This window comes from Protomyctophum parallelum (assembly GCF_964188405.1).
Source record: "Protomyctophum parallelum genome assembly, chromosome: 7".
NCBI lineage: Eukaryota > Metazoa > Chordata > Actinopteri > Myctophiformes > Myctophidae > Protomyctophum > Protomyctophum parallelum.
The window spans coordinates 9,670,470-9,695,080 of record NC_139705.1 but is presented as its reverse complement, the minus strand read 5'-3'; the positions used below and the strand labels follow the sequence as shown (position 1 = coordinate 9,695,080).

Sequence of the window (24,611 nt, the reverse complement as noted above, 5' to 3'; positions counted from 1 at the left end):
GTGCCACAAATAAAATTGCTGAGCCTTGACTTAACTGTAGGCTATGAGTTAATATTCTCTATCCTGATTTTGATGAAATTGTTACACTGATCTGAAAATGTATTTTCTGGGCTCACAAAATCACAAATACTTATTATGATGACTATGGGAATATAGTCATATTAGTATTTAAATATTATTGGTTGAATATTAATATTTAAAATGTGAGATGTGTGTGTGTGTGTGTGTGTGTGTGTGTGTGTGTGTGTGTGTGTGTGTGTGTGTGTGTGTGTGTGTGTGCGCGCGCGCGCGCGTGCGTGTGTGAGAGAGCGTTTGTGGGGCTCAATGGCTCATTGATCAGACGTTGCCTAATCCCATAGTCTGGGGGGACAGTTGCGATGGTAATGGTTCTATGGTTGCCATGGGGATGGGGCAGAGCAAAGGACCCAACCAACTTTTTACAATCCGGACACTTTCGATGACGCATGCGCAGAGCAGCGCATAGAGCCAGCTGTCCTCATGATCTCCATGAACGGTGGGTAAAATATAAATAAAACTCAACTATAAATAGAGAAGACAGTGCTCGTGTACACTATCTGTGTTGCATGACGATCTGTCAGAGTCATGACTTTAGACGCTGTTTGTGTGTGTCAACGTAAAGAAACTGTCGTTTACACACTGCTTGCTTAGGGTGCTAACACACAGAGCTAGCTGTAACGGTAACGTTAAACCGCCCCGGCCCGGGACTGAGCTGAGTGAGGCTGCATGATGTTGATGATAGGTAATGTATTTCACAACGGTAACAACTCTTATTACTAATGTTCTATTATAGCTCTGGTGTTTGTGACAGCTGTGCTTTTAACAGACAAATAAACACCAGTCATTTTACAGTGATACAAGCCACTATTATCTGTAAAACGCTTGGTGTTTATTCATCTCTGGAATGGGTTACATTTTAGAGTTCTAAAATGGATAAATAAACACTAGGGGTTTTTACAGTGTGTGTGGGTTTCCCTCAATCATCATCATTACACTATGGCTGGTTAGCATGAGCTGGCTACGATAGGCGAGGCTAACAGCACTAGCATGCTGCGAGCAGCTGCAGCTGTCACTAAAATGACTCGCATAACCACACACAAACCAGTCTACACATGCACACACAATACACACCACCACAAACTACACGCACTGACGCACACACATGCATCTGGATAAACTACACAGTGACACAACCACATATATAGCCTACAAGAAACATGCACACAGGCTGGGCAATGTCGTGACATGAGACAATTTGGTGGCAGCAGGTGAGGATGTTTTGACAACTTCTCATTATTGCAATAAATGCAATAAAAAATATATATATCTGTACTTTGTCCTCACTATCATTTCCCCAATACAGAGGCAAATTCTATTACCCCCCCAAAACTATTTTAAACCTGGTGGTGCCCCTATTTTTGCTAAGAATCCATGGGTGTGACCTGAGACTTGCACATGAGTCATTTTGCGTGCCTTTGCGTGCCTTAGACAGAATTTTGAATATCATGATATGACCTGCGTTACAATAAAGCCATAATAGTTTATGAATTTACAGCTGTTCTAGCTGTTCTATCATTTGTCTTAGTTATTATATAGGCAATAGGCATTACTGACATCTAATTATCAAAAATGTAATACTATAAATATTTTGTGAAAGCATGAATTGTCACCCCCCTAATATTGTGATATTGTACAAAAGACGAACAACTATTCAAACTACACATAACATTAACTACATAACTATACAGGCCACATAGACTATACACAAACGGGTACACAAGTCAAAATGTTAAACCTCACTTCATAACCTCAGTCATGTTTGTCATTTTGTGTAGTGGAACTGTAGATTTGATTGCTGGCTGTGCATTAGTACACATGTTTGCATGAGACTGTACAGTTAAATGTGGTGATGTGATATTGTCCTACTTGACAGCTGTGGCCAGTGGTCCCAGTAGCAACCCCCCCGCCACCAGCCAGGGCAAGAAACACCGTAAGAAAGGAAAGAAACACAAAAAACTGACGTCAGACGAAGTCCCTTCCCCAGACAATCGGTAAGCCACTGTGTTATTGAATAATACACACAAACATGCATATACAGCACTTTAATCTCTCCTTGCTGATCAAGTGTGTGTGTGTGTGTGTGTGTGTGTGTGTGTGTGTGTGTGTGTGTGTGTGTGTGTGTGTGTGTGTGTGTGTGTGTGTGTGTGTGTGTGTGTGTGTGTGTGTGTGTGTGTGTGTGTGTGTGTGTGTGTGTGTGTGCTCGCCAGTAAATACCCATTTTACAATGTTTCTTTTTAACATGTACCCTGGCTTTTGTGTACACCAGACAGTTTTTAAGTTGCTTGATTCAATAATTAGATATTTGATTATATTCATTTGTATCAGACACACCCCCTGCCTACAGTATACTAAGCCCATTGAACTTCAAACTCCATTTTATGTTAGACTCATTGACACACACTGGTGATTGATTTTGTCCTTCTACCTAATGGATGAGATGACCATGTTTTCTTTTTCAATTACATTTTTCATTTTATTTATTTGCTTATTTCTGCGTATTTATTTTTTTCCATAGAAAACCTCACACATTAGATTAGAAGGACAATATAAGTCAGCAGAACCAGGAACGTGTGTTTTAAATGAGTGTAATTATACCTCAAAGAGTCGCTGTTAATGCACATCAATGCATTTAATATGACCTTGTGCACGTCCGAGATGCTGCAGCAATAGTACAAAAAAATGTAATGCATGCAGCAGATGCCCTGATGATGTCAACTTGGAAAGCATAACAGCCAAACTCCTTTTATGGCAGTTTCCTAACAAAGCTCTTGAAGGCATATTCTGTGCATATACACATATTTATAGTAGAATTTATTTTTCGCTTTATAGTCTGGGCTGTCGCAGTAATTTAATTTCAGTGTCCAACATGGGCTCAGGCCTGCACTTCATGCTATATCTGCCTCACCCAGTTTGTTTTGACACAGTTTGTTTTACATCATCATTACATCACCTAATGTTGTAAGATGATAAGAGCGCCCCTCACTTCACGTAGGATTTTTAAGCTTTTAAGTGCATTATATATATTTTTAACAGGTCAGAGCTGCCACACAGGGCACGAGAGCAGCGCAGCTCCAGCTCACCAACTCGACACCCTAAACCCATTTTATAATCCGGTTTCTGCTTGCCTGCTATTGTCACCCGGTAGGAAATGTAGCCAAATGTTTAGGTAAACTCATAGCCCTACATTGGGATTATGCCAGTGTGTGCGTGTGTGCGTGTATGTGTGTGTGTGTGTGGTTCATAAGACTGAAGATTGTTCGGGGGAACAAACTTATCAGTCATTAGTAGCCTTTTGGCTGCCGAGCTACTTGCCGTCTGAACCAGTCTGTGGTTGGGTTGAGTTGGCTACGATCTAACGATCCTCCAGGTTTTGCTGTGACAATGTGCCTTGTATTTGTCATGGATGGAAGGGAATGAATGCTCTGCTGACTGCACAACCCTCTGTATTTCTTTGAGGTTGGTATAGTTCCCGTTCACCAGGCAGTGTTGTAGCCAGTAGTCAGGATGCTCTTGGAGGTTGGTATATTTCCCGTTCACCAGGCAGTGTTGTAGCCAGTTGTCAGGATGCTCTTGGAGGTTGGTATAGTTCCCGTTCACCAGGCAGTGTTGTAGCCAGTAGTCAGGATGCTCTTGGAGGTACCTCTGTAGAAGGCCTTCAGGACCTTGTGGTCCATGCAAAACTTCTTCGGGCACCTGAGGGAGCAGTGTTGTTTGCTTTGCCTTCCTCACCACTTGTAATAATAATATATAACACACTTTACATTTGACACAAATCTCGAAGTGCTACATTGCATACAAGTCAAGAAAAAAAGATATCTTAGAAATGCACTCTGATGAGCTGCCAACTTGTGTGCGAGCAGAGCGCGCAACATATCTCTGACTCTCTTCAACTTACTGTCCCTCTCTCTATCAAATATAACAAATAAAGATGAATCAAGTTATTGAAACATCTGAATTATGTCCACATAAATCCGTTCGAGATATCCATTGCAATGGTTCTAAATATTTTACGTTCCCTATATATAATTTGAAACTCAATTTAGTTTCGTCATCCACATATGTCAGTTTTTACACAAACGCCACCAAACCTGTGGTTTACCAGGCTACTCTCAGATGGTCAGGGAGGGCATTTCACAGAGGAGCAGCTGAGCAGCTCGTCATGGGGGTTCAGTGGGATTGAATTTCCGGATATGTGGGTTTGAATTTCCGGATATGTGGGTTTGAATTTCCGGATATGACGGAGCATTGCTGTGGATGTACTGATGGGTAAGGAGGGAGACGTTGTAATCTATCCTAAAGGAGGCGGGAAGCCAGTGTAGCGAATGGAGTATTGGGTGTGATTATTTATATGTTCATATTTCCGCGCACTCATCAGGATCCTAGCAGCACTGTTCTGAATGTACTGGAGCTTCTGGATACTCTAGGCTAGGGATCCCGATGAGAAGTGTGTGAAGAATGAGGCACATTCCTTTTTTTTTATTGATAGAGGGATAGATGAAAGTAGGCTGACAGGAAATGGGGAGAGATGGGGTGACATGCAGTAAAGGCCGTCTGGCCGTCTGATGCTGGTTATTGGGGATTTTTTGACCTAGTGTGCGGTATTAAAATGTCTTCTGTCTTGGAAAGTTTCTCAATGTTGTGGACAGTGGACACGAAGGAATTAGAATTTGCTGACCACCTCCAGTGCAGCGCCATCTATTGTGACGGTGGTGTGCTCTTTGACTGACTTCCTGATTTCCATGTTTTTTTTGTTTTTTTTTTCAAACTGTACCGAATCCGAACCGAAACTGTGATCCAAAAACGGAGGTACGAACATACTGTACAGTGGATCTGTTCCCAAGGATTCGGTGGTTGTGGTCCGTGTTCTCTTTTCAGTTGACCGGCCTGAAACACAACTGACTGGAATTGAAACTACTAGTGAGTAGTAGTGCTTACTGTAGTTTCTGGGTACAGGTGACAGCTAAGCAGTTAGGGAAGTGTAACGCAGCCCTGAGTCACTGAATTCTATAAATAACAATTTTGTTTTTCACCTAACCAGATAAGAACATTGACTCATGCCTGCTCCCTGCCTCTCTACACTGTCGTCATGCATCAGTTCAAGAAGGATGTCATGTCATTGAATTGCATGGTCTGGTTTTGAAGCTCAAAATGGCCACAGCTGTCTGTGTGGTAAATTGAGTTTTAAAACATGTACTGGTGAGCAGGAAAAGGCAACTCACTGGCGGCCCTCATTTATCAAACCTGCGCTGACCAAGAAATTGCTATATGGTCATTTCAAATTTCAACGCAGGTCTAGTCTCTAGTCAAACACAAACATTTAGAGAATATCTGAGGCATCTAATTGCTAGTCGGGCACGATTCAAGAGTGGAATGAATGCCACACCTGGCTAATCAATACCTGTTGTATGCTTTGTCAGAGTACCCGGCTGTCTGTGTTCCTTTTATGCCCATGCATGGAGATCCCTGATGATTTAATCTGTATATATATGCCCACATATAGGTTATGCTCAAATGGCATATCGGTCAGATTGGTGGTTCTGGGCAACCGGATCACCATATACTGTATGCCTATATTTTATGGCCATAACTGGGGTACCAGAGGGTGCCTGGAACCCAGTGTTGCAAATTGTGCACCCTCAGTTTATGTTCTATGTAAAGTTATGAAAATATTTAAAAAAAACAATTGTCTGAAGATTATAATTGTCATAGAGATCACAATAACAGTATTGAAACAAACGCAGTTTTACACAGTAATATTATATAGCCTATTATCTTGCTCGTTGTCTTTGTCGCAGCTCCAGTACTAATTTCCCAATTTACAATCACCTGCCGGCCGCCAAGCAGTAGCGCTGTTGTTCAGCAGTGGCACCACCATAGACAGAGCTGATTGGTGATCTGAATTTTCACCCTAGTTGCACCTCGTCCTGACTTGTGTTGTGGGAAGTAAAAGTGTGCAAATCAAAGCAAAGTTCGCTCGGTTCCTACTTAAGAATGGACATCAGATTTTCTTTTGGTAGTAGGCCTAATAATAAAGAAAACACTGTCTATGTGGCATTTAAGTAGCAGCAGTAGCGATGACAATAATAACGCAGACTACAGAGCCAGCCTAGCATGATTCAGAGACCGAAGGTCTGCCCTCTCCTCTAGCTGTGGAAGAGCCCTCCACTCCACCTCGGCCTAGTAAGTCTACCACCACACCCGCCGCCGGTTGATTTCATTTGGGGGAAGAGAAGCCAGGAGCTACAATCCTGCCCAACTCGAATATTTTACAATAAAACACACTAATTTAGCAGAAGCTGGTTTAATGAACTGTACTGGCAGTGGCTTGAATATTCAGTGGTTGCGGTGCTGCCTTTTTTTTCCATGTCGGAAATGTCATGGTACTTGTTGGTACACAGACGAGGAGGCTGCAACTCTACTGACTGGAATTTAGCTGGCTTATTTTGTTCTGCTGGTTTTATTTGTCATGTCTGTCTGAAACAGGCTATTTTAGACTGCTATAGGTTTCATTATTTTTTCTCTATTCTATTTTTGAGGGGCGCTAGCCCCTCCTATATACAGGTTTAATGTTTGTCTTTAGTTCAATGTTTGTTTTTAAAAACACCATTGACAATGAAGGGAAAATGTACTGTACGTCATATTGTCCCTCATTACGTCATATTGTCTCTTTATTGTTGATGGCATTGGCACGGTTTGTTTTACATCACCTAATCAACATGAGTTAGACTTTAATATATTAGCGCGCCTCACTTGACATGGGTGGGTGTGATTCTTTTTGTATCATTGTAGCTGTAGCAACAGAATGGTGAACTAGAGAGAGAGAGAGATTATTTATTTTAGTTTTTCCGCCATGGCCACATTGACAGATTGCAGTTCAGACAATCCGTTTTTGATTGATGATTGAATAGGTTTATAAGTTTGCACACTTATTGTACACTACACTTGCTTTATGTTGGTTACATACTTTATAATATGTGTCCGACCTGGCTGCTGCTGCAGTTCAGACAATTTATTTTTGATTGATTGAATACTTCATAACAGTTTGCATGCAGATTGTAGGCTACACTTAATTCAATAAATGCTGCTGCAGCTGATGTTCAGATTCAGAAATTCACATTTTTGATTGACTGACTGATTGAATACAGTATAAATAGTTTGCAGATTGTAGCTATACCACATTTAAGTTAAATAAATGCTATGCCTATTTATGTAACAGCAGTAAATGTTGTTTTATTTCAGCATTCAGCTATTTATTGTTAAATCAATACATGGCAACGGGCTGATAAAAATGCGGAAGTGCAAACGGGCGCTCAATGTTAAACTCCAGCGGCACGGGGTTTCCTCGTCATAAATCCACGGGTCCGCCTGCAGTCCCACCTCTTACCAGTAGGGTCGAGTGCTTCAACGTTGGAGAGCTTGGTGGTTCTTATTCTGGCTTGTCTGTGTCCACAGCGCCACACATAGTCCACAGCGCCCTCTAGAGGCAGAAGCACTATAGTTTGTTTGGTTTAACAATGCTATAGCTGTATGTTGAAATAGAATAACATTTACTGTGCACCCCTACCATTTTCATCTGCACCCTAAGTCATTGCTTTAGACCCGTTGTTGACCTGTCTGTCTAGCATCAAATGCTGGATGAATGAGAACTTTCTCAAGCTAAATGAGGATAAGACAGAAGTTCTCATAATCGGTTCTAGTGAGCAGAAAGAATCAATATTAAATAAGCAGACTTGGTCACCTGGCTGTAGAAAGTAACAGTAAAGTAAAGAACTTGGGAGTCATTATTGATTCTGAATTTAATTTTAATTCACACATTAATCATGTTACCAAGATTGCCTTTTTTCACCTTAGAAATATTGCATGAATCAGAGCCTGTTTGTCATTGGACGATGCAAAAACGCGAATCCACGCCTTTGTTTTTCTCGGCTTGATTACTGCAATGAACTTTTTTCTGGACTGTCTAAGAAAACAACTGACAGATTACAACTTGTCCAAAATGCGGCAGCCAGAGTTTTAACTAAAACTAAGATGAGAGAACATTACTCCAGTTTTAGCTTCCGGTTGTTTTTAGGATTGATTTAAAAATTATTTTACTTGTTTATAAAGCTCTCAATGGTCTTGCACCTTCCTACCTAGATGACCGCTTGCCTAAATATGTCCCAAACCGCCCTCTAAGGTCTTCCACTGCTGTCCTGCTCACTTTGCCTAAAGAAATGGCAACAAAAAATACGGTGAAGCGGCTTTCTGCTTCTACGGGCCGACGGTGTGGAACAAACTCCCACTGAACCTTCAACAGGCAGCACAGCTCAAGACCCACTTCTACACTCTTGCTTTTAATTGATCTTTTAAAAAGTTCTGCTATTATTTTTTATGTTTTATGCCTTGCTTTTCTTTCTTTCTTCATTGCTCGGTAAAGCACAGCCGGCCCGTATACAAGGCATTCTCTTGCAACTCTGTATTTGTTTGAAATCTCCTGCGAACGAACGCGACCATGTAGCTGCTTGATGTAGTAAAAGCTCAAAATGCGCATTAAATCAGGAAGTAGTCTTTATTGTTGGTCATGATGTTAAACAAACCACCACTTAAGCAACCCTTTAAAGAGTCAGCTCAAATAACTGAAGACTTATTTTCACAACTGTGTGTTTGACAGGCTGTTAAAAGTTTTACTATATAAAAATATGTGGCTGCGGCATCTGACATCCAGCATCTGATCATTTGGATAATAGGGTAAAAAAAGACTGATTCTGACACTTCAAAGTAACTGATGTTTCTTACTGTACTGTATGTGTCTAATCTTTCAGGTCTGAACTTCCTTCTGCTGAATTGTGTCAACAACTGCTGTCTCTGCACAGAGACTCCACCCCTCAAACTACACCCCAGAGCTGCACCCCAAGCGCTTCTAAACCAGACCCCACGCCTCCAACTCCACCCCAAAACTCCACACCAGACTCCACCCCACCAACTACACCCAACAACTCCACACCAGATGCTTCAAAACCAGACTGCACCCCTCCAACGACACCCAACAACTACACACCAGATGGTATCAAAGTAGACTCCACCCCTCCAACTACACCCCTAAGCAACCCACCAAGCGTTTTCAAACGCGACGCCACCACTACTAACGAACCCCAGAACAACATAGCAAACGTTCCCAAAACGTATAGAAACGGCACACACTCGGCCACCAGCATAGCCTCCGAGTCTGAATCTCCAAGTGGCACCCCGCCTCCTCCTCTCATTGGACCCAAGAACCAATCGGGGCCAGATTGTCAACTTGCCTCGCCCCGCACATCAACAGACGCAAAGACTATTAATCGTGGCGACGAGTCTCCTCCGAACATAACCCACAGTCCTGTAAAACCCCCAAATATTACCCACGACGCCGCCAATGCCTCCCACACACCCACCCTTCTGACTCTTTCGCAGTGCCTCCCTGACCGTGACAATGGCCCCGGTTACCATGGTGAGGATCCTGGATACCCCGCTGACGATGCCGGCTACCTTGACGACGACGCCGGTTACCTCGACGACGACCCACCTATCCCCTCGGTCACCTTCACCCACAGCAGCTCCTCCCTCCATCCCTCAAGCCCTCTCTTTCCATCGTTGCATGATGCCACCACCGCCTCTCTGTCTCCCTCCTTCCCGTCACTGCTTTCACAGTCTCCATCCGATCTCCTCTCCGGTGCCTCCGAGTCTTTGGCCACGCCCATCTCAACTTCAATTGGTCGGCCTCCCACTGTCCCTTTGCACGCCACGCCTCCTTCGGCTCTGAGCCCGCCCCCTCCAGACTTTACTCCACCCCCTCCTGAGCTGCTGGGGTCAGATGACGAAGAACAGGAAGACCCTTCAGATTACTGTAAAGGTAATAGATTACTTTAATATACCGTAGTGTATTCACAAGAAAGCATTTTGTTTTTTAAAGCACTTTTATATAAAAGTAGAAATAATAAATCAATAAACAATGAAAATAGAAGATTAATATATTTTTGCATGGAGAAGACAATTGTAAAAAAAAAAAAAAAAAAAAAAGGTTTTATGGTTTTATTGATAGTACAGGAAATGGGGAGAGGGGGAGATGGGTAGTGACTCGAACCCATGATGCGCTGTCAGGCTACATTAGATTCTAGGTGCCAGGACCACTAGGCCAGCGGACCGAGCCAAGAAGGACTTTTTAAAAGGTGATTGGTATTTTGTGAGTGTGTGTGTGTCTCTGTGTGTGTGTGTGTGTATGTGTGTGTGTTAAGGCTGTCCCCGAACATTCGGGGTTCGAACCTTCGCTCGTTAGGGTTGGCACTTGAATCTTAATTAATGGGCTTGAACCATTCTGGTTTTTTTCTTAATTTTTTTCCCCCCTTTTTTGTGTGTGGGACGCGGGCGGGCGGGCTGAGGGCTTAAAAACTATGAAAGAAAAGTGAGGACGCCAATTGTGAATGTGACCATGTCCATGTACAGTATGATGATAAAAGCGCCCCATGACACAAGTGTGATTTTGTGTGTGTGTGTGTGTGCGTGCGTGCGATAGGTGGATACTACCCAGTGAAGATAGGTGACCTGTTTAATGGTCGCTACCATGTGGTCAGAAAACTCGGCTGGGGACATTTTTCTACAGTCTGGCTCTGCTGGGATTTACAGTAAGTAGTAATATACAGCATGAATAGAGTGTCTGTGCGACGCGTGCGTCTATATTCTTTATTTTTTTCATCAACCGGGCATCGTAATTGTTTACATTTTGTCAATGTATAATTAGATATAATTTGCGTGACATTTTAAAGTGCGTGTGTGTGTGTGTTACTGTGTAGGAGGAAGAGGTTTGTAGCGTTGAAGGTTGTGAAGAGTGCTCAGCATTACACAGAGACCGCACTGGACGAGATCAGACTGCTAAGATGTGTACGTACACAAACACACACCGTATGCATGCACACAACACACATGCACAAACACACTGCACGCACACAATAAACACATTGTACAGACACACACAGTCACACACACACACACACACACACACACACACACACACACAGTCACACAGTCACACACACACACACCCACATTAATTTATGAACACATTTGCTATCATATCCAATGAACAAATTCACAAATGTGTTGAATGTGTGTACTGTACAGTTCATCAGATAACCAACTGTGGTTGGGTGTCTGGATGTGGTGTTTTATTAGGTGAGAGACAGTGACCCATCTGATCCAAAGAGAGAGACCGTCGTTCAACTCATAGATGATTTTAAAATATCAGGAGTCAACGGAGTCCGTATCCTTTATCACCATTCTGTCCCTTTGTCTGTCATATTTCTGTCTGGCACTATCTCTATTCCTTTCTTCCTGTTGATTTATCAATCCTCAGCTGGTTCAATCAAACGCTAAACTGAAATTGAAAACAAAAAGAATAATGACAACCATCGTGCATTTTTGGAGTATTCTCTCTGACTGCGTACAGTATCATATGCGTATAGTGTTGGAGGTTTTCTGGTTATTAGTCCTGACTGTTGGCACCAGATGTATGTATGGTTTTGGAAGTTTTGGGACACCAGCTGCTAAAATGGATCATCAAGTCAAACTACATGGGATTGCCTCTGGTGTGTGTCAAGACTGTGATAAGACAGGTAAGCACACGCATGACGCAAATGTACCCCAGACACACCTACACCAAGTGTCTGCAGAATGTGAATTTGGGAGACACGCAATGTTCATCGGTGTGTGTGTGTGTGTGTGTGTGTGTAGGTTCTCCAGGGGTTGGACTACCTACATACTAAATGTAAGATCATCCACACTGACATCAAACCAGAGAACATTCTATTGGACGTCGATGAGGTTTACATAAGACGATTGGCAGCTGAGGCGACCATCTGGCAGAGAGCTGGAGCCGCACCCCCTTCAGGGTCTTCAGGTGACTGACTGACAGATTAATAGACGACACTGTTTGTCACTGTCCTGCAGCGACAGACAACGGCAACAAAAGTTATCTTTGTTGGAGGGGTTGCACGAGACCAGAACCAGTGTCCACAACATTGTCCGGGTCGGATACATTACAGACCACAGAGCACTCATGGATCCATCATCTTCTATTTATTGTGGCCAAAAACAAACACGTGTTTAACTAAGTGATAATATGTACATTATGGAGAACTACGCCTGCTTGCGTTGACAGCCGTCCTTTTGGAGATCCTCCTGGACAGACTGGGTCTTAATGAGTTGTGCACATTTGGTGAGATTACAATCTGAGTTACAAGTGGATAAATGAACACAAACTCCTCAGTGACCGTGTAGTGTGTACAAACCAAATATACTGTGCAGACATAACCTACTTTAATGTTGCTCGATTGTCAGTGGTATGTTCTCAAATTCATTGTAAAACCCAAGGACTTTCATCTCTCATCCGAGGTGAGCTACGCCTCTAGTCCTGATTACACATTGCGACACTTTCCAACACTTATCAATACAAACGTGTGAATACATTGCTGCGTGCAAGGATGTATGCACCCGGCCAAGCTACAGCTGACGGTTAGCTGTAATTCTGTGAGAGAGGAAATTATTCAGAGCATTTTTTGCTACTTTTGAATTCTGTGTGGGGCTCTACAGTATGTGTTCTGGTCTTCTGGATAGGAATTTAGAATATCATTTATTGGCTATTTGAGTTGTTAAACACCCCGCTGCAGGGGGGACAAGTGTATTGTTCAACTGCAACACTGACATTCAAGTCTCTCTCCGTCTCTCTCACTCACACTCTATTTTTCTCTGCTGTGTTCATACATACTCAAATGCGAGGGAGTACTATGGGCTCAAGGTGGAGTGAACAAGGTTGTGCGACCGCATACAGCAGGGAACACTTCTGTTCATCACGGATGCGTCCATGAAGGGCAAGTGGGCTGGACAGGGGTAATGCATGCACACGAAATAGTAATACAAACATACACAGTTTGTAAAAACATTCAAGGAAGGTCTTTGTTGAACTGAATACAGGTGCTCGTTGGCGAGGTTAAATCGTGAAAATGAAGAAGAGGATCCAAGGCACTCTGTTCCAGTGAGGTGAGAAAAGTCTTTATTGTAAGTTCAAGGCATGGCAACGATCATTGCAAAAAGGGAGGACCAACGCGTTTCGGCAATCGGCCTTCGTCAGGGTCAACTTACAATAAAGGCTTTTTTCACCTCACTGGAACAGAGTGCCTTGGATCCTCTTCTTTATTATCAAACAAGTACAAATCGTCTCTGGAGTCCTGTGATAAACGGGCATCAATCACATGTTTCATTGTCCGTTCTGATTGCCTATGTTTCCTTCCAACCTTTTTGCCTATTTTATAAACCATGCCAAGTAGAAGAAAGGAGGGGACACCCGCACAGCCAAAACCTTGCCAAAAAAGCTCAGAAAGATTATGTTGAACAGTCACAAGTATTATAGGACATGTTTCAGTGTTGTTGGAGCCAGGAATGTGGCCCTTGCAGGCTGTGGTTGTCCTAGTGGAGCACTCACAGGTCACTGAGGTCAAAGCTATAGGAAGCTGATTCCATTTCCTCAGCAAGACCAGGGTCTTTAGTTTAGTTGACTGAGACATGATGCTGTGTGTTTCTGTTCCTGACAGGCAGGATGAGGAGACTTCAACATGTTCTGTCCACAGTGCACTCTGTGGCACATACCGTAGTGAGTCCATAAAGAATTACTGGTGGAGAGTCAGTGAAAATAACCCAAGCTCACAGTTCATTATGAGCTTGTAGATCTGTGATTTTCGCCAAATGTTCACCCTTTTGCTGAGGTTCGAGTGTTAAGTGTCAAAATCGACAACATTAGTAGGGTCCATCCCAGGCACCGGCGCCAACTTGGCATATGAGTTACACGACTTGGGTAACTAAGACTCCGCGTTGTAAGGAGATACCTCATATCCTCATAGTCATTTGCTCAGCTGATGCCGACAATAACCCACTTACTTAGTTACGTTTTAATGTATTCAGCTGTGTTCGTGGGGAGGGACAATTTATAATTGTTGAATTATAAATGTTAACTAGGAATGGACAACCAATGCAACTGTGACAGTAAGTGGAGCAGATTGAATCTGTAACCTCCAGCTATCTAGATATGAGGAATAGCCAAGGTGACAGTATCTGTCTCTCTGACTGACTGACTATACTGTCTGACTGCTACTTAGGGCTGTCACAATTACACATGTAAGTTGATGATTGATTTGTCACACAAATAATTGCATTCTGTTTGCCTTTTAGGCTTCGTAATAAAAAAGTAGTGCACAGTGCAGATATGACAAATAACTGAAATATTAATATACCAAGAAATTACTGGCATTTACAGTATATAAATGTTACTAAATACTAAATAGCGGAAATAGCTGATCTACAAGCTTAAAACACGTAACTTCTGCTATTTCTGCTTTAGGTATGAACATTTTTCAACATGGACACGATTATGACAAAGATATTTGCGATTATCTCAAGTAATTGCGATTTAGACAATTATGTAATAATAATTGTGACGACCCTACTGCTACTCCCCAGTTTGACTGACTGCCAGTGTGTCAGGCAGTCAGACACACTGGCTGCTTTCAGACCCGTCTTGCTCTTGTCTGCAGTCTCTCTCTTTGAGGGTTTCTAACTTGCTGTTTTCTCTCGCCTGTCTGTCTCTGTCTGTCTGTCCGTTTGTTGTTTCTCCGCCTGTCTCTCACTTTTCTTGTTCTTTCTCCCCCCTTTTTCTCAATCGATGCTTTGTCTCCTCTCGTCTTTGCTTCATCCCCCCATTCTTCTTATCCTCCCCCTGCCTGCAGTTAGCGCCGCCCCCCGGGACACTCAGGTAAGTCACCTAATGTGCTGCATTCTGATTCATTTTGTGTCAATGACGGGGTGTGATACTACAGTAGTTGTTTTCTGCTTGGTTTAATTCTTTCACAAAGTGTGCTATAGTGACTGTTCAGTGCCATAATAAGCAGTCGGATGAGATTTATTGTATTTCTCACTGGCTTTTCCCTCTAACCAGGCACTGTGGATTTTATCCACACATTTGTGCTGAAATTGCAAAATGTACATTATTGCAAATCTTGGTAAAATGTTGTAAGGCCGGTGTACTCACCCTAGAGTCAGTCTAGTTATTTTGACACAGCAAGCTGTTAGATTACTATGAAAACCTGTCCGTCCGTCCGGTCAGTCACGTCACCATATATGGCCCTTACCCCGTTACGCCTGGTGACACCTCACGCCACCATATATGGTCGATGCTACATATTATGGCCGTCTCCATATATGGTCGACGAACCATATATGGTCATCTCCATATATGAAGATCACGACACTGACCTCATCAAACCCTGGATAGCCATACATGGAGAAGACTGGATCATCACCTAGATTTGCATGTATGGAGCCGGCCAGACCTCAAACCCTTAGATCTCCATATATGGAGCTAACCTGTTCTTGACATTCCCTATGTTGATCCTTCCCCATCTGTCCTTCCTCATCGATGTCTCCCTTTTGACTGATGCCTCCATTCAGACTCTAGACGTCACCCAGGTGGATGAGTGCACCGCACTCAGGGCGTCTTCCTGGTTATTCTGAGACAATATCATCTCAGAATGATTTTGTGCAACCACTATTGGCTTTTCTTTATATGCCTTGGCACGGAGCACATATTATCTTTGTGTTGTCAGCAAAAGATGATGGCAAGGAACGACTGCCTTGCAGTGATGTAAATAGGTTTTCAATGTAATGTGTCCCGGGATGTAGGGATGGTCTTTTAGATGAGTCGCAGGGACATTTTATGAGTCCCACTTCAATGACATTAGGAGTCATATTTTGCCATTTTTACAATTTTACAGCATTTAACTCTCATTTCATTTTATATGGTTATAATGTGGTTGTATTCATGTAGAAAACAGAAGAAGAAATGATTATTATAACTAAAGCTAGCAAAATAAACTAGAATAAAAAAACAGTACAGTAGTGCATCCCGTGGATGCAGAGGTCGTTTTATTGCGTCCCTTAACTATAAAGTGCGTTTTGGGATGCAAAATGCACCCTATTTTAATCTCTGGCCTTGTCTCCTACCTCTGCACATCCTCTTCATACCTCACTGCGTCATTCTTATGCAGTGGCAATATCAGCGGCAGCAGCGTGCATTGCTTTATAGAGCATAGCAGTGGCGGTCATTTTGTGGTGCCACAGAGCCAACATTAATTGCCACAGATAAAGTTTTCCTTCAACGTTTTAAAAAAGTTGTCGGAAAGGAATCCTTTCTCAAGGCTTTGGCAGGCAAAGACTTCCTGTACCTGTGTATGGAGACACTATTGGTATGTAGTAGTAAGTCCTTTTCGGGTTTCTCATGATCTCCCTATGTCATGTTGTAGTATTGTTTTATAGTCATCAGTCATCCGGAACTTCCTTTCCCCTCAAACCGATTTTTCGCAATAAAAGATACAGCTCAGCAGAGAACGTTTTGTAGTAATTTTGCTAAATTGTTTCGCTGTGTGGTTTGAGGCTTTTTCTTACTGCAGAGGGAATTGCAGGCACTTTGGTCTTGGTTCGCCGTGATCATTGTTGGATTCACCATTAAATACAAACAAATGGCTTCACAGTGATGCTTGTGTAACTAAATGCTAGTATTCACATTATGTATGTGCTGTATTGTTGCTTTGCATCGAGCCTCTCTGCATGTGTCTTCTGTAATGTCCCTCCAAAAAGCATTAAACCAAGTACGTACGAACGAACGCACGCTGGGAGTCCGCACTGTGCTCTTCTGTCGTTTCAATCACTCTCCCCTCTTTCTCGCTGGTATGTGCAGTGAATGAACAGTCAATGAACCCTCTTGAACCTTGAGGATTAGGTAAAGGCGCTTTCAATACTGTCGGGTAAAACCAACAGCTGAGAACTAGAGTTCTAGAGTTCTGCGTGTGTGTGTGTGTGTGTGTGAAATATAACGTGTTAATAGTTTCTTATAGATTTGCTCATTTTAACTGGACATCTGTCTGTGTGTGTACTGTAGGATGGTAAAGTGACTAAAAACAAGAAGAAGAAATTGAAGAGAAAAGCCAAAAGACAGCAGAGACTGTTAGACCAACGACTGGTAGAGATACAGGTAATGTACAGTAGGCTTTTATTACATAACTACTATCTGAACTACAGTACTATACAACACTACCACTATATTACTGAATAGTACTACCTGCCCGCCTCTATACTAACATAATATACTACTAGAGATGCACGATTCATCTTCTATCTGCAATATCAGCCTTAAAAGTTGCAGTATCAAACACATATCAAAATGATATATTGGTTTTAGCCGATATTTTATTTTATAATTTGTTTGAATGTGAAGCTGAAAAAGCATTTTGTGATGATAATAATAATAATAATACAACTTTATTTGCATAGCACCTTTCATGACATGAAATGCAGCTCAAAGTGCTTTACAGAGTAATGAGGGTGGGTCTTGAGCTGTGCTTTAAAAATGTAAGATAAGCAAGGCATAAAACATTAAAATAATAGCAGTAATGCAATACAGTGAAGACATGAATAACAAGGAATCTAAAAGAGCAATGGAGAGAAACTATCTGTCATAGTTAGTGGAACAGATGGATAAAAGTTCTGATATTTCTGTTAGAAATACTGCTTTGTACTTTGGAGGACGATGCTAATCATTGGCATATCATTAGCATTTACTTGTATGTAAAGCACTTTGAACTACTGAAAAGTGCTCTATAAATAAAGATTATTATTATTATTATTATTATAGCGGATTGACCCTGCAGTATTGTGGCCTGGTATTCAAAGGATGAAAAGCTGCCAAGAGTCAGAGCCTTGAATTTTAAAGTGTCTGAAGAAATATTTGCCAGTCCACCTCCTTTCTTAGACTCGCAAACAGAGTGAATGAAACTAGTTTGCTTCAATCACTGTTTTGAACATGCAATCTAATCTGTCAAAGATGTTACTGGATTCTCATTAGAATGCTTCTCACTCACTGGTATTGTAAATAATTCTGTTCCAGAGAATGGAGGACATGGATAGCGTTACTCCGCCCCCGACAGACAACTGCACAAACAGCTGTGAGTACATGTCTACACAACACTTCACAACTACATAACACTACCCGCGTCTAATTTTCCTTTTGGGTCACGGGCTAAAAAGTTTGGAATACACAATTTCACATTTTTTGATGCAACTACATTAACATGTTGGTACACATTTATAGTATATTATTGTATAATATATCTTAGTATATTGCGTAATATATAATTGGTTTATTTTAGATTAATTGAGTTTAAAATAACTTAACTTTACGTCTTCTGCCACATTTAGGTTCCTCTGTTGTCAATGGCAACACTTCCTGCTTTTCAGCCAATAGCAAGGCCAGCCCTGAATCGGCGTCCTCTTGGTTGGAGGAAAGCTGTAATGGCCACACTTCTGGGCGGTACTCTAGTCCAGCCTCTGGCTTATCAGGGATGTCGAGCTCTGTGATGTCAGCAACCTCTGAGTCAGCACTCTCTACCCTATCAGGTTATTCTACTGGTCAGGACAGCTCGCGTTCAAACCTGTCACCAGGAAGTAGGTTTTCCTTTTAAATATACTCATTACAAAAATACACATTAGCTGATTAGCTATACTTATTAGAAGTGTAATGGTACATATATTCATATTGAATTGTTCGGTAGGAGGCATTTGTTTTGGTAAATTGGTACGCACCACGAACTGAACACAAAATTACAATTTTGTAATCAAATCTGCACAGAGCAACTTACATGACACGGTGGGACGTGCGGTGTGTCACAGTAATTGCTGCTTAACCCATTCTGACCTGAGATCAGATTCAAAAAATGTCTTCTACATCCTGACAGTTTTCATTCTGACCTGAGATCAGATTCTAAAAATGTCTTCTATGTCAGTCGCTCTTCGATTTTTCAAAAAATAGCAGACCTACAAGCTCGTATAACATTTGAAGTGTAACAGTCTTTGACACCAAAATATTGAAACGAACCATTCATTATGTATTGTTACACCTCTAATGCACATTAATAAATACACACTCGCACATAGAGTGGAGGACGTACTTCGGAAGTCTGTTTCATGTGTGTGTGTGTGTGTGTGTGTGTTCTCAGTGTTTAGTGCAGGAGATTTCCTGTTGAACCCTCTGGATCCCAGAAATGCAGACACACTACAGATCAAGATAGCTGACCTGGGAAATGCTTGCTGGGTGGTGAGTACTGTTAAAGCTACAGCATGCCTCTTGTAGAAACAAAATTTACATCGTTGTGGAAAAAAATCATTGCCTTGCCAAAGTTCATTTCAGCATTTCTGCACCTACTGGATTTTATAATTACCGTGGCTGAATTTTCCAAATGCATGAGGGGTAGGGTATCGGGTTCGATACCAGCATTGGTATCGGAGCAATCCTACACTTTACAACAACAAAAAAACGTATTAATTATAACATTGATGATGAAATTAATATAATAATAATAATAATCCTTATTTTTAGTGGTGTCAAACATGAACGATGCGACTACATCGATGCACGTGTGTCTGGATCGGTTAAAATAGCGTCTGCATCGGACGTTGGTTCGATCCTAAAGTTGTGAATTCATCTAACCGCGGGAAAAACACAGATGTACATGCCCAATAACTTGTAGATCTGCTCCAGCGCAGGACGGGCGCATGTGTATGACGCTCTTAACTATGCATCGATTTTAAGATCACCCCATGTTATTCTCCATAGAGAAATTACTTCCGCGAACCAGGGGAATCGAAGGGATGAGCGAGTTACGTCAGGACTTCGGTGCTCTATGAATGATAGACTGTATCCTTGCGTCTGCCCGTGTTTAATGGTCAGGGTTTCACTGTCCATAACAGGCAGACCTGTCGAACCCAAAACTCAAAGACATGCCACCATCATATAAATTCAAACCCACCTCTAGAATATTGCTTTCCCCAGCTATCTCATTCCACTGTTTTCATTTATTTTATTCCATAGTCTTAGTTTTTCCGTAATAAAGTTGTTTTTATTTGTTTTCTCATGTTCCCCTTCAAAAGCATCTTTAGGTACTCAGAGAAGCATTATATAAATAATATTATCACTTATTATTATCGGTAATACTTGTTTTATTGCTTATGCTTATGTAGTCACTATTCATTGATTCACTTGAATCCATTTGAAAAGAAAAAGCTCACTGCTCAGGTCAAATAGGCCTATTGATATGCAATTAAAATGTGATTAATTGAGATTAATTAATAACAAAGCCTCCAATTAATTAGATGTTTTTTAATGAAGTCCCAACCCTATTCTTTATAGATCTAGCTTCAGATTGCACCGCATCGAATCGCATCAAATTCCACGAATTTCAATACAAGATCATTAATTTAAGAAGAAAAAATGCATGCAGTCACGCATCGATTTGGACTGCATTGCATCGAATCGAATCGTTCTGTATAAAATGTATCGTCTCCGAATCGCATCGTAGCCCATGCGTACTATCGATACGCATCAAATCGTCTCGTAAGGGAGAGATGCACACCCCTACTTATTTTATTTGTGTATTTTCAGTATAAACATTTCACGGAAGACATTCAGACCAGGCAATACCGGGCTGTGGAGGTTCTGATTGGATCTGAGTACGGAACTCCTGCTGACATCTGGAGTACTGCCTGTATGGTACGATGCCTCAAGTCATATTTCAATGCTTTTCGTGTACATAGCAGGTCTTGCTAAAAAACATTAATCGTGAAAATGTGCAGTTGGGGGTCGGCGGCCAATTTCATAAAATCTTTGGTGTCCTTGACATGGAATATTGAGAACCACTGACATAGAAACATGAGGTTTTTCAGAAAAGAATACATTTTAAAAATACTTTTTTAATTTCGACGTCAGGCCTAAATGGGTTGATATCTGCCTTCTTCCATATTTATTTATTTTATCACTGAGGGACACAACAATTAGACCCACATCATGATTTATACAAACACAGGCCATGATGTCCTCACTATGATGCAAAGTTCAAACACATTTACAACTCAATGCTGACTGGATGACTGCATGCATCTTTTCTTCTTAAATTAATGATCTTGTATTGACTTGTGTCATGTATTTTAGGCATTTGAGCTGGCAACAGGAGATTACATGTTTGAACCTCACTCAGGAGAAGATTACACCAGAGATGAAGGTACTAGATAGAGATTCGGACCGCACATCTAAATTATTATATACTATTATATATTTATATTTTGGCCATATTAACGGATATCTCCCTAAAAGCCCATTTTCTTCTGTTTGGCCAACTTAATTTTTTTGGAAGGGTGGGATGGCAATATGGGCAGAGTAGATGACCACATAAAGAAATTAGTCGTATGTTTTGACAGTAGAATAAACCTCTTGGAAACCTTAGCTTTTAGAACAGTACAGTATGTATTTTTGAGCTTTTTCCTCACAACGGTGACTTTGTCTTTTATCATAATCACAATCAGTTTTATTGTTATTTCCACAGTACACACTAGGCAGAAAGGGGAGCCTAGCCTCAATACATCATTATCTGAAACTTTGTCCACATTGAATTAATATAAACATCCGACATTATGACAAAGTTTATGACAGAAGAAAATGGAAAAACATTATAACGTAGGTCTCCTTTATACTGTATAAGATGTACATACAAATGAGGGGGTAAGAGGTCTGTCTATGTATGATATATTATACATGCAAATACAAATGTACAGTGCATTATCCAGTCAGCAAGTCATATTAATATTAAGGTTGAATATTAACATAATAATATTTAATGTTCGCAGATCATTTAGCTCATATTATTGAGCTGTTGGGACCTCTCCCTTTGCCTTTTGCTTTATCTGGACGATACTCCAGGGAATACTTCAACAGGAGAGGTGAGAGTTGTAGTGTGTGTGATTTTGCGCGCGCGCGCGCATGTGATTTCATTAAAATGATCTTGATGGCCATTTCTCCTCAAAACAACTCATTCGCCCAGGCCGTAGCGTAACGGTCTGGGCACCGGACTGGTAATCCAGTCGCAGTGTGCCGCGGGTTCGACTCCCGGACCCGACACGGCCTTTACTGCATGTCATCCCCCCATCTCTCTCCCGTTTCCTGTCAGCCTACTGTCTGTCCCTTCAAAAATCAATAAAAGGCGTAAGCCGCAAAAAAAAAAAAAAAAAAATAAAAAAAAAAACAACAACTCATTCAATGTTTTCTCCCTCATGCTGTCAATCTGTAGGAGAGCTGCGTCACATATCCAATCTGAAGCCATGGGGTCTATTCGAAGTCTTATTGGAGAAATATGAATGGCCATTAGAACAAGCTGCTCAGTTCACAGACTTCCTGATGGTGATGCTGGAGCTGGACCCTCAGAAAAGGCACACTGCTGCACAGTGTCTGGAACACCCATGGTTACAATAATGCACTGTACTGCACACACAGCACACACTACATACATACTGTACTATACACTGTATACATACACTCCACACATTGTACCACCACACCCAGCACCACCAACAACAACACTCCACTAACATTACGCCAGTGGTTCTCAAACCTTTTAACCTTTCAATGACCCCCCCACCCGAAAGGGTCCATGTGGAACCCACGCAACTTGTACACTCAGAGTTGGAGCTGTACAGGTCAAATTGGAACGCCCACGAGGACCCCAGAGGGTCCCAGAGGGTCCCTGGACCCCACTTTGAGAACCACTGCTATACACACAGTCACACACCCGGCACCTCCCAACAACGGCACACAACACATGCACACAGAATGACTTAACTGGCTCTCAGACAGACCACTAAAAAGGACAGAGGACTTAAAGGAGATCTGAAGGACTTTTAGAAGCCAGTCTGAATTGACTATTGAGATAATTGTTAATGTATTCGTAGAATTGTTCATGCTCCGTTACCTTGGAGGCCACATTAACAATGCCTTCCACTAGCATTGCTAACTTTAACCGGAAGCTACCAGCTACCACAACTATAGCTACCAGTTAACTACCAGTCTCTCAGGATGAAAACAACCGGTTACTGATCGATATACTGTAGTTGGCTTCTAAAAGTCCAGAGTCTGGTCGCTGTTCATGCAACTGAATGACTATAATGATTAGCACAGCTGTAGAAGCTCCTTGGATTTGTATTTATTATTACTACTGCTATTTAAATCTAAAGTTTAACATACTGAAAATGATTATTATAATTATTAATGTGACATGTATTTATTGTGCTTGTTTTTCTGCCATATTACCAGTTTACACTGTTAACTGTACGTCACACACTGTTAATGTCACAATCTTCTGTTCGACTTTAGTGCCTTGATAACCTCCCTCTCCCAAATACACCAACATAAGCCCCCAAATATACCAACATACCCCCTACTGTATGTTGGTACATAAACCCCATAATGTACCAACATCCTATGGGACTTAGGACGACACCCGGCCTACAACATACCAACATAACACAACCCCCATAACGCAACATACCCTGCACAACATTACAGAGTAAGGTGCCAACAGAGACACCATAAGTTTAACCCTCATGATCAGTGGTTTTCACAGTGAGGTATGTGGTCCCCCAGGGGTCTTTTAGGGGGTTCCCCCACAAAATTGAGGCCCAATTTAACTCCATTGTATACTTCTTGTGAAAATATTTCAATAATTCTGAAAAGTGTTAACGCAATCTTCCCCTGGCGCAAAATAATAATTTGTGGGCCCTTGACGTGAAATTGTAATTGAAAGAACCACTGCCCTATGACAACCCCTCCGACATACCGCTCTACCCCCTACAACATGCCAACGGACCCCCCCCCCCCCCCCCATAGCACACCAACGGATCCCATACAACAGAACCCCCACACCATTTTCCTCACGCAAAAAAGGGATAAACAGAACATAAGAAAGAATATTGTCATTTTTCTACGTGTTTCCGTGTGGAATGCATCTATTTGTGTAGAAAAAATAAAGAGTTTTCTTCCCATTTCAAATCTCAATAAAATGACGAATGAAAATGGAACCAGTAGGACTGTTTTATATTGTGACGGTAGATGATATTCAGATCTAACGTATTCCTCATGTCGCTCCCTCTTGTGTTCTGTTGCTCAAATCACTAATACTGTATTGTTGACTTTATAAGGTGAACGGGAAGGCCTAAAGGGATCTAATGAAGGAATATAACACTACTGTTGATGAACCTAGAATAGGAACAGATTTCTGAACAGACATCTGAGCGCTCATAGAATACCGTTTTACAATTTACCAATTTGGAGCCTATGGGCTGTATTTTGCGTGTCTTAAAGGACCACTTCACCACTTTTCAACGTACCTTCATATAATAGGTCCTCACTAATAATCATGTTAAAATGGCACCATTTTTTTCTACTCAGTCTGTGTCTCATAGGAGGGCTGTGGGCAGTTTAGAAACCGTCTTCCAGTGACATCATCATTAGGCAGATTATTTTTTAAACAAGATTTTTTTATAAAGATGTTTAGATTTTCATTATCGTGAGAACGATGGCTTCCATTATCGCATTGCAACTT

The 24,611-nt window shown here is 41.6% G+C and overlaps 1 protein-coding gene across 4 annotated transcripts; it reads left to right on the top strand.

Moving 5' to 3' along the window:
• Window positions 1-436: 436 nt before the first annotated feature.
• On the top strand, window positions 437-24,082 carry srpk3 (SRSF protein kinase 3). 4 transcript variants are annotated; one of them, XM_083769259.1, is made up of 18 exons: window positions 472-514; window positions 670-760; window positions 1,952-2,069; window positions 8,880-9,946; window positions 10,607-10,715; window positions 10,884-10,971; window positions 11,263-11,350; window positions 11,596-11,702; window positions 11,821-11,986; window positions 14,865-14,890; window positions 17,072-17,164; window positions 18,077-18,134; window positions 18,388-18,633; window positions 19,185-19,282; window positions 20,627-20,734; window positions 21,173-21,242; window positions 21,865-21,957; window positions 22,305-24,082. In XM_083769259.1, the coding sequence occupies exons 2-18, from the start codon at window positions 745-747 to the stop codon at window positions 22,484-22,486; spliced, it is 2,733 nt and encodes a 910-aa protein (XP_083625385.1). In that variant the 5' UTR covers window positions 472-514; window positions 670-744; the 3' UTR covers window positions 22,487-24,082. The 4 variants fall into 4 exon arrangements, with proteins under 4 accessions (XP_083625386.1, XP_083625385.1, XP_083625384.1 ...); XM_083769260.1 differs by lacking the exon at window positions 670-760 and having other exon boundaries at window positions 437-514; XM_083769258.1 differs by lacking the exon at window positions 472-514 and having other exon boundaries at window positions 560-760.
• The last annotated feature ends 529 nt before the right edge of the window (window positions 24,083-24,611 follow it).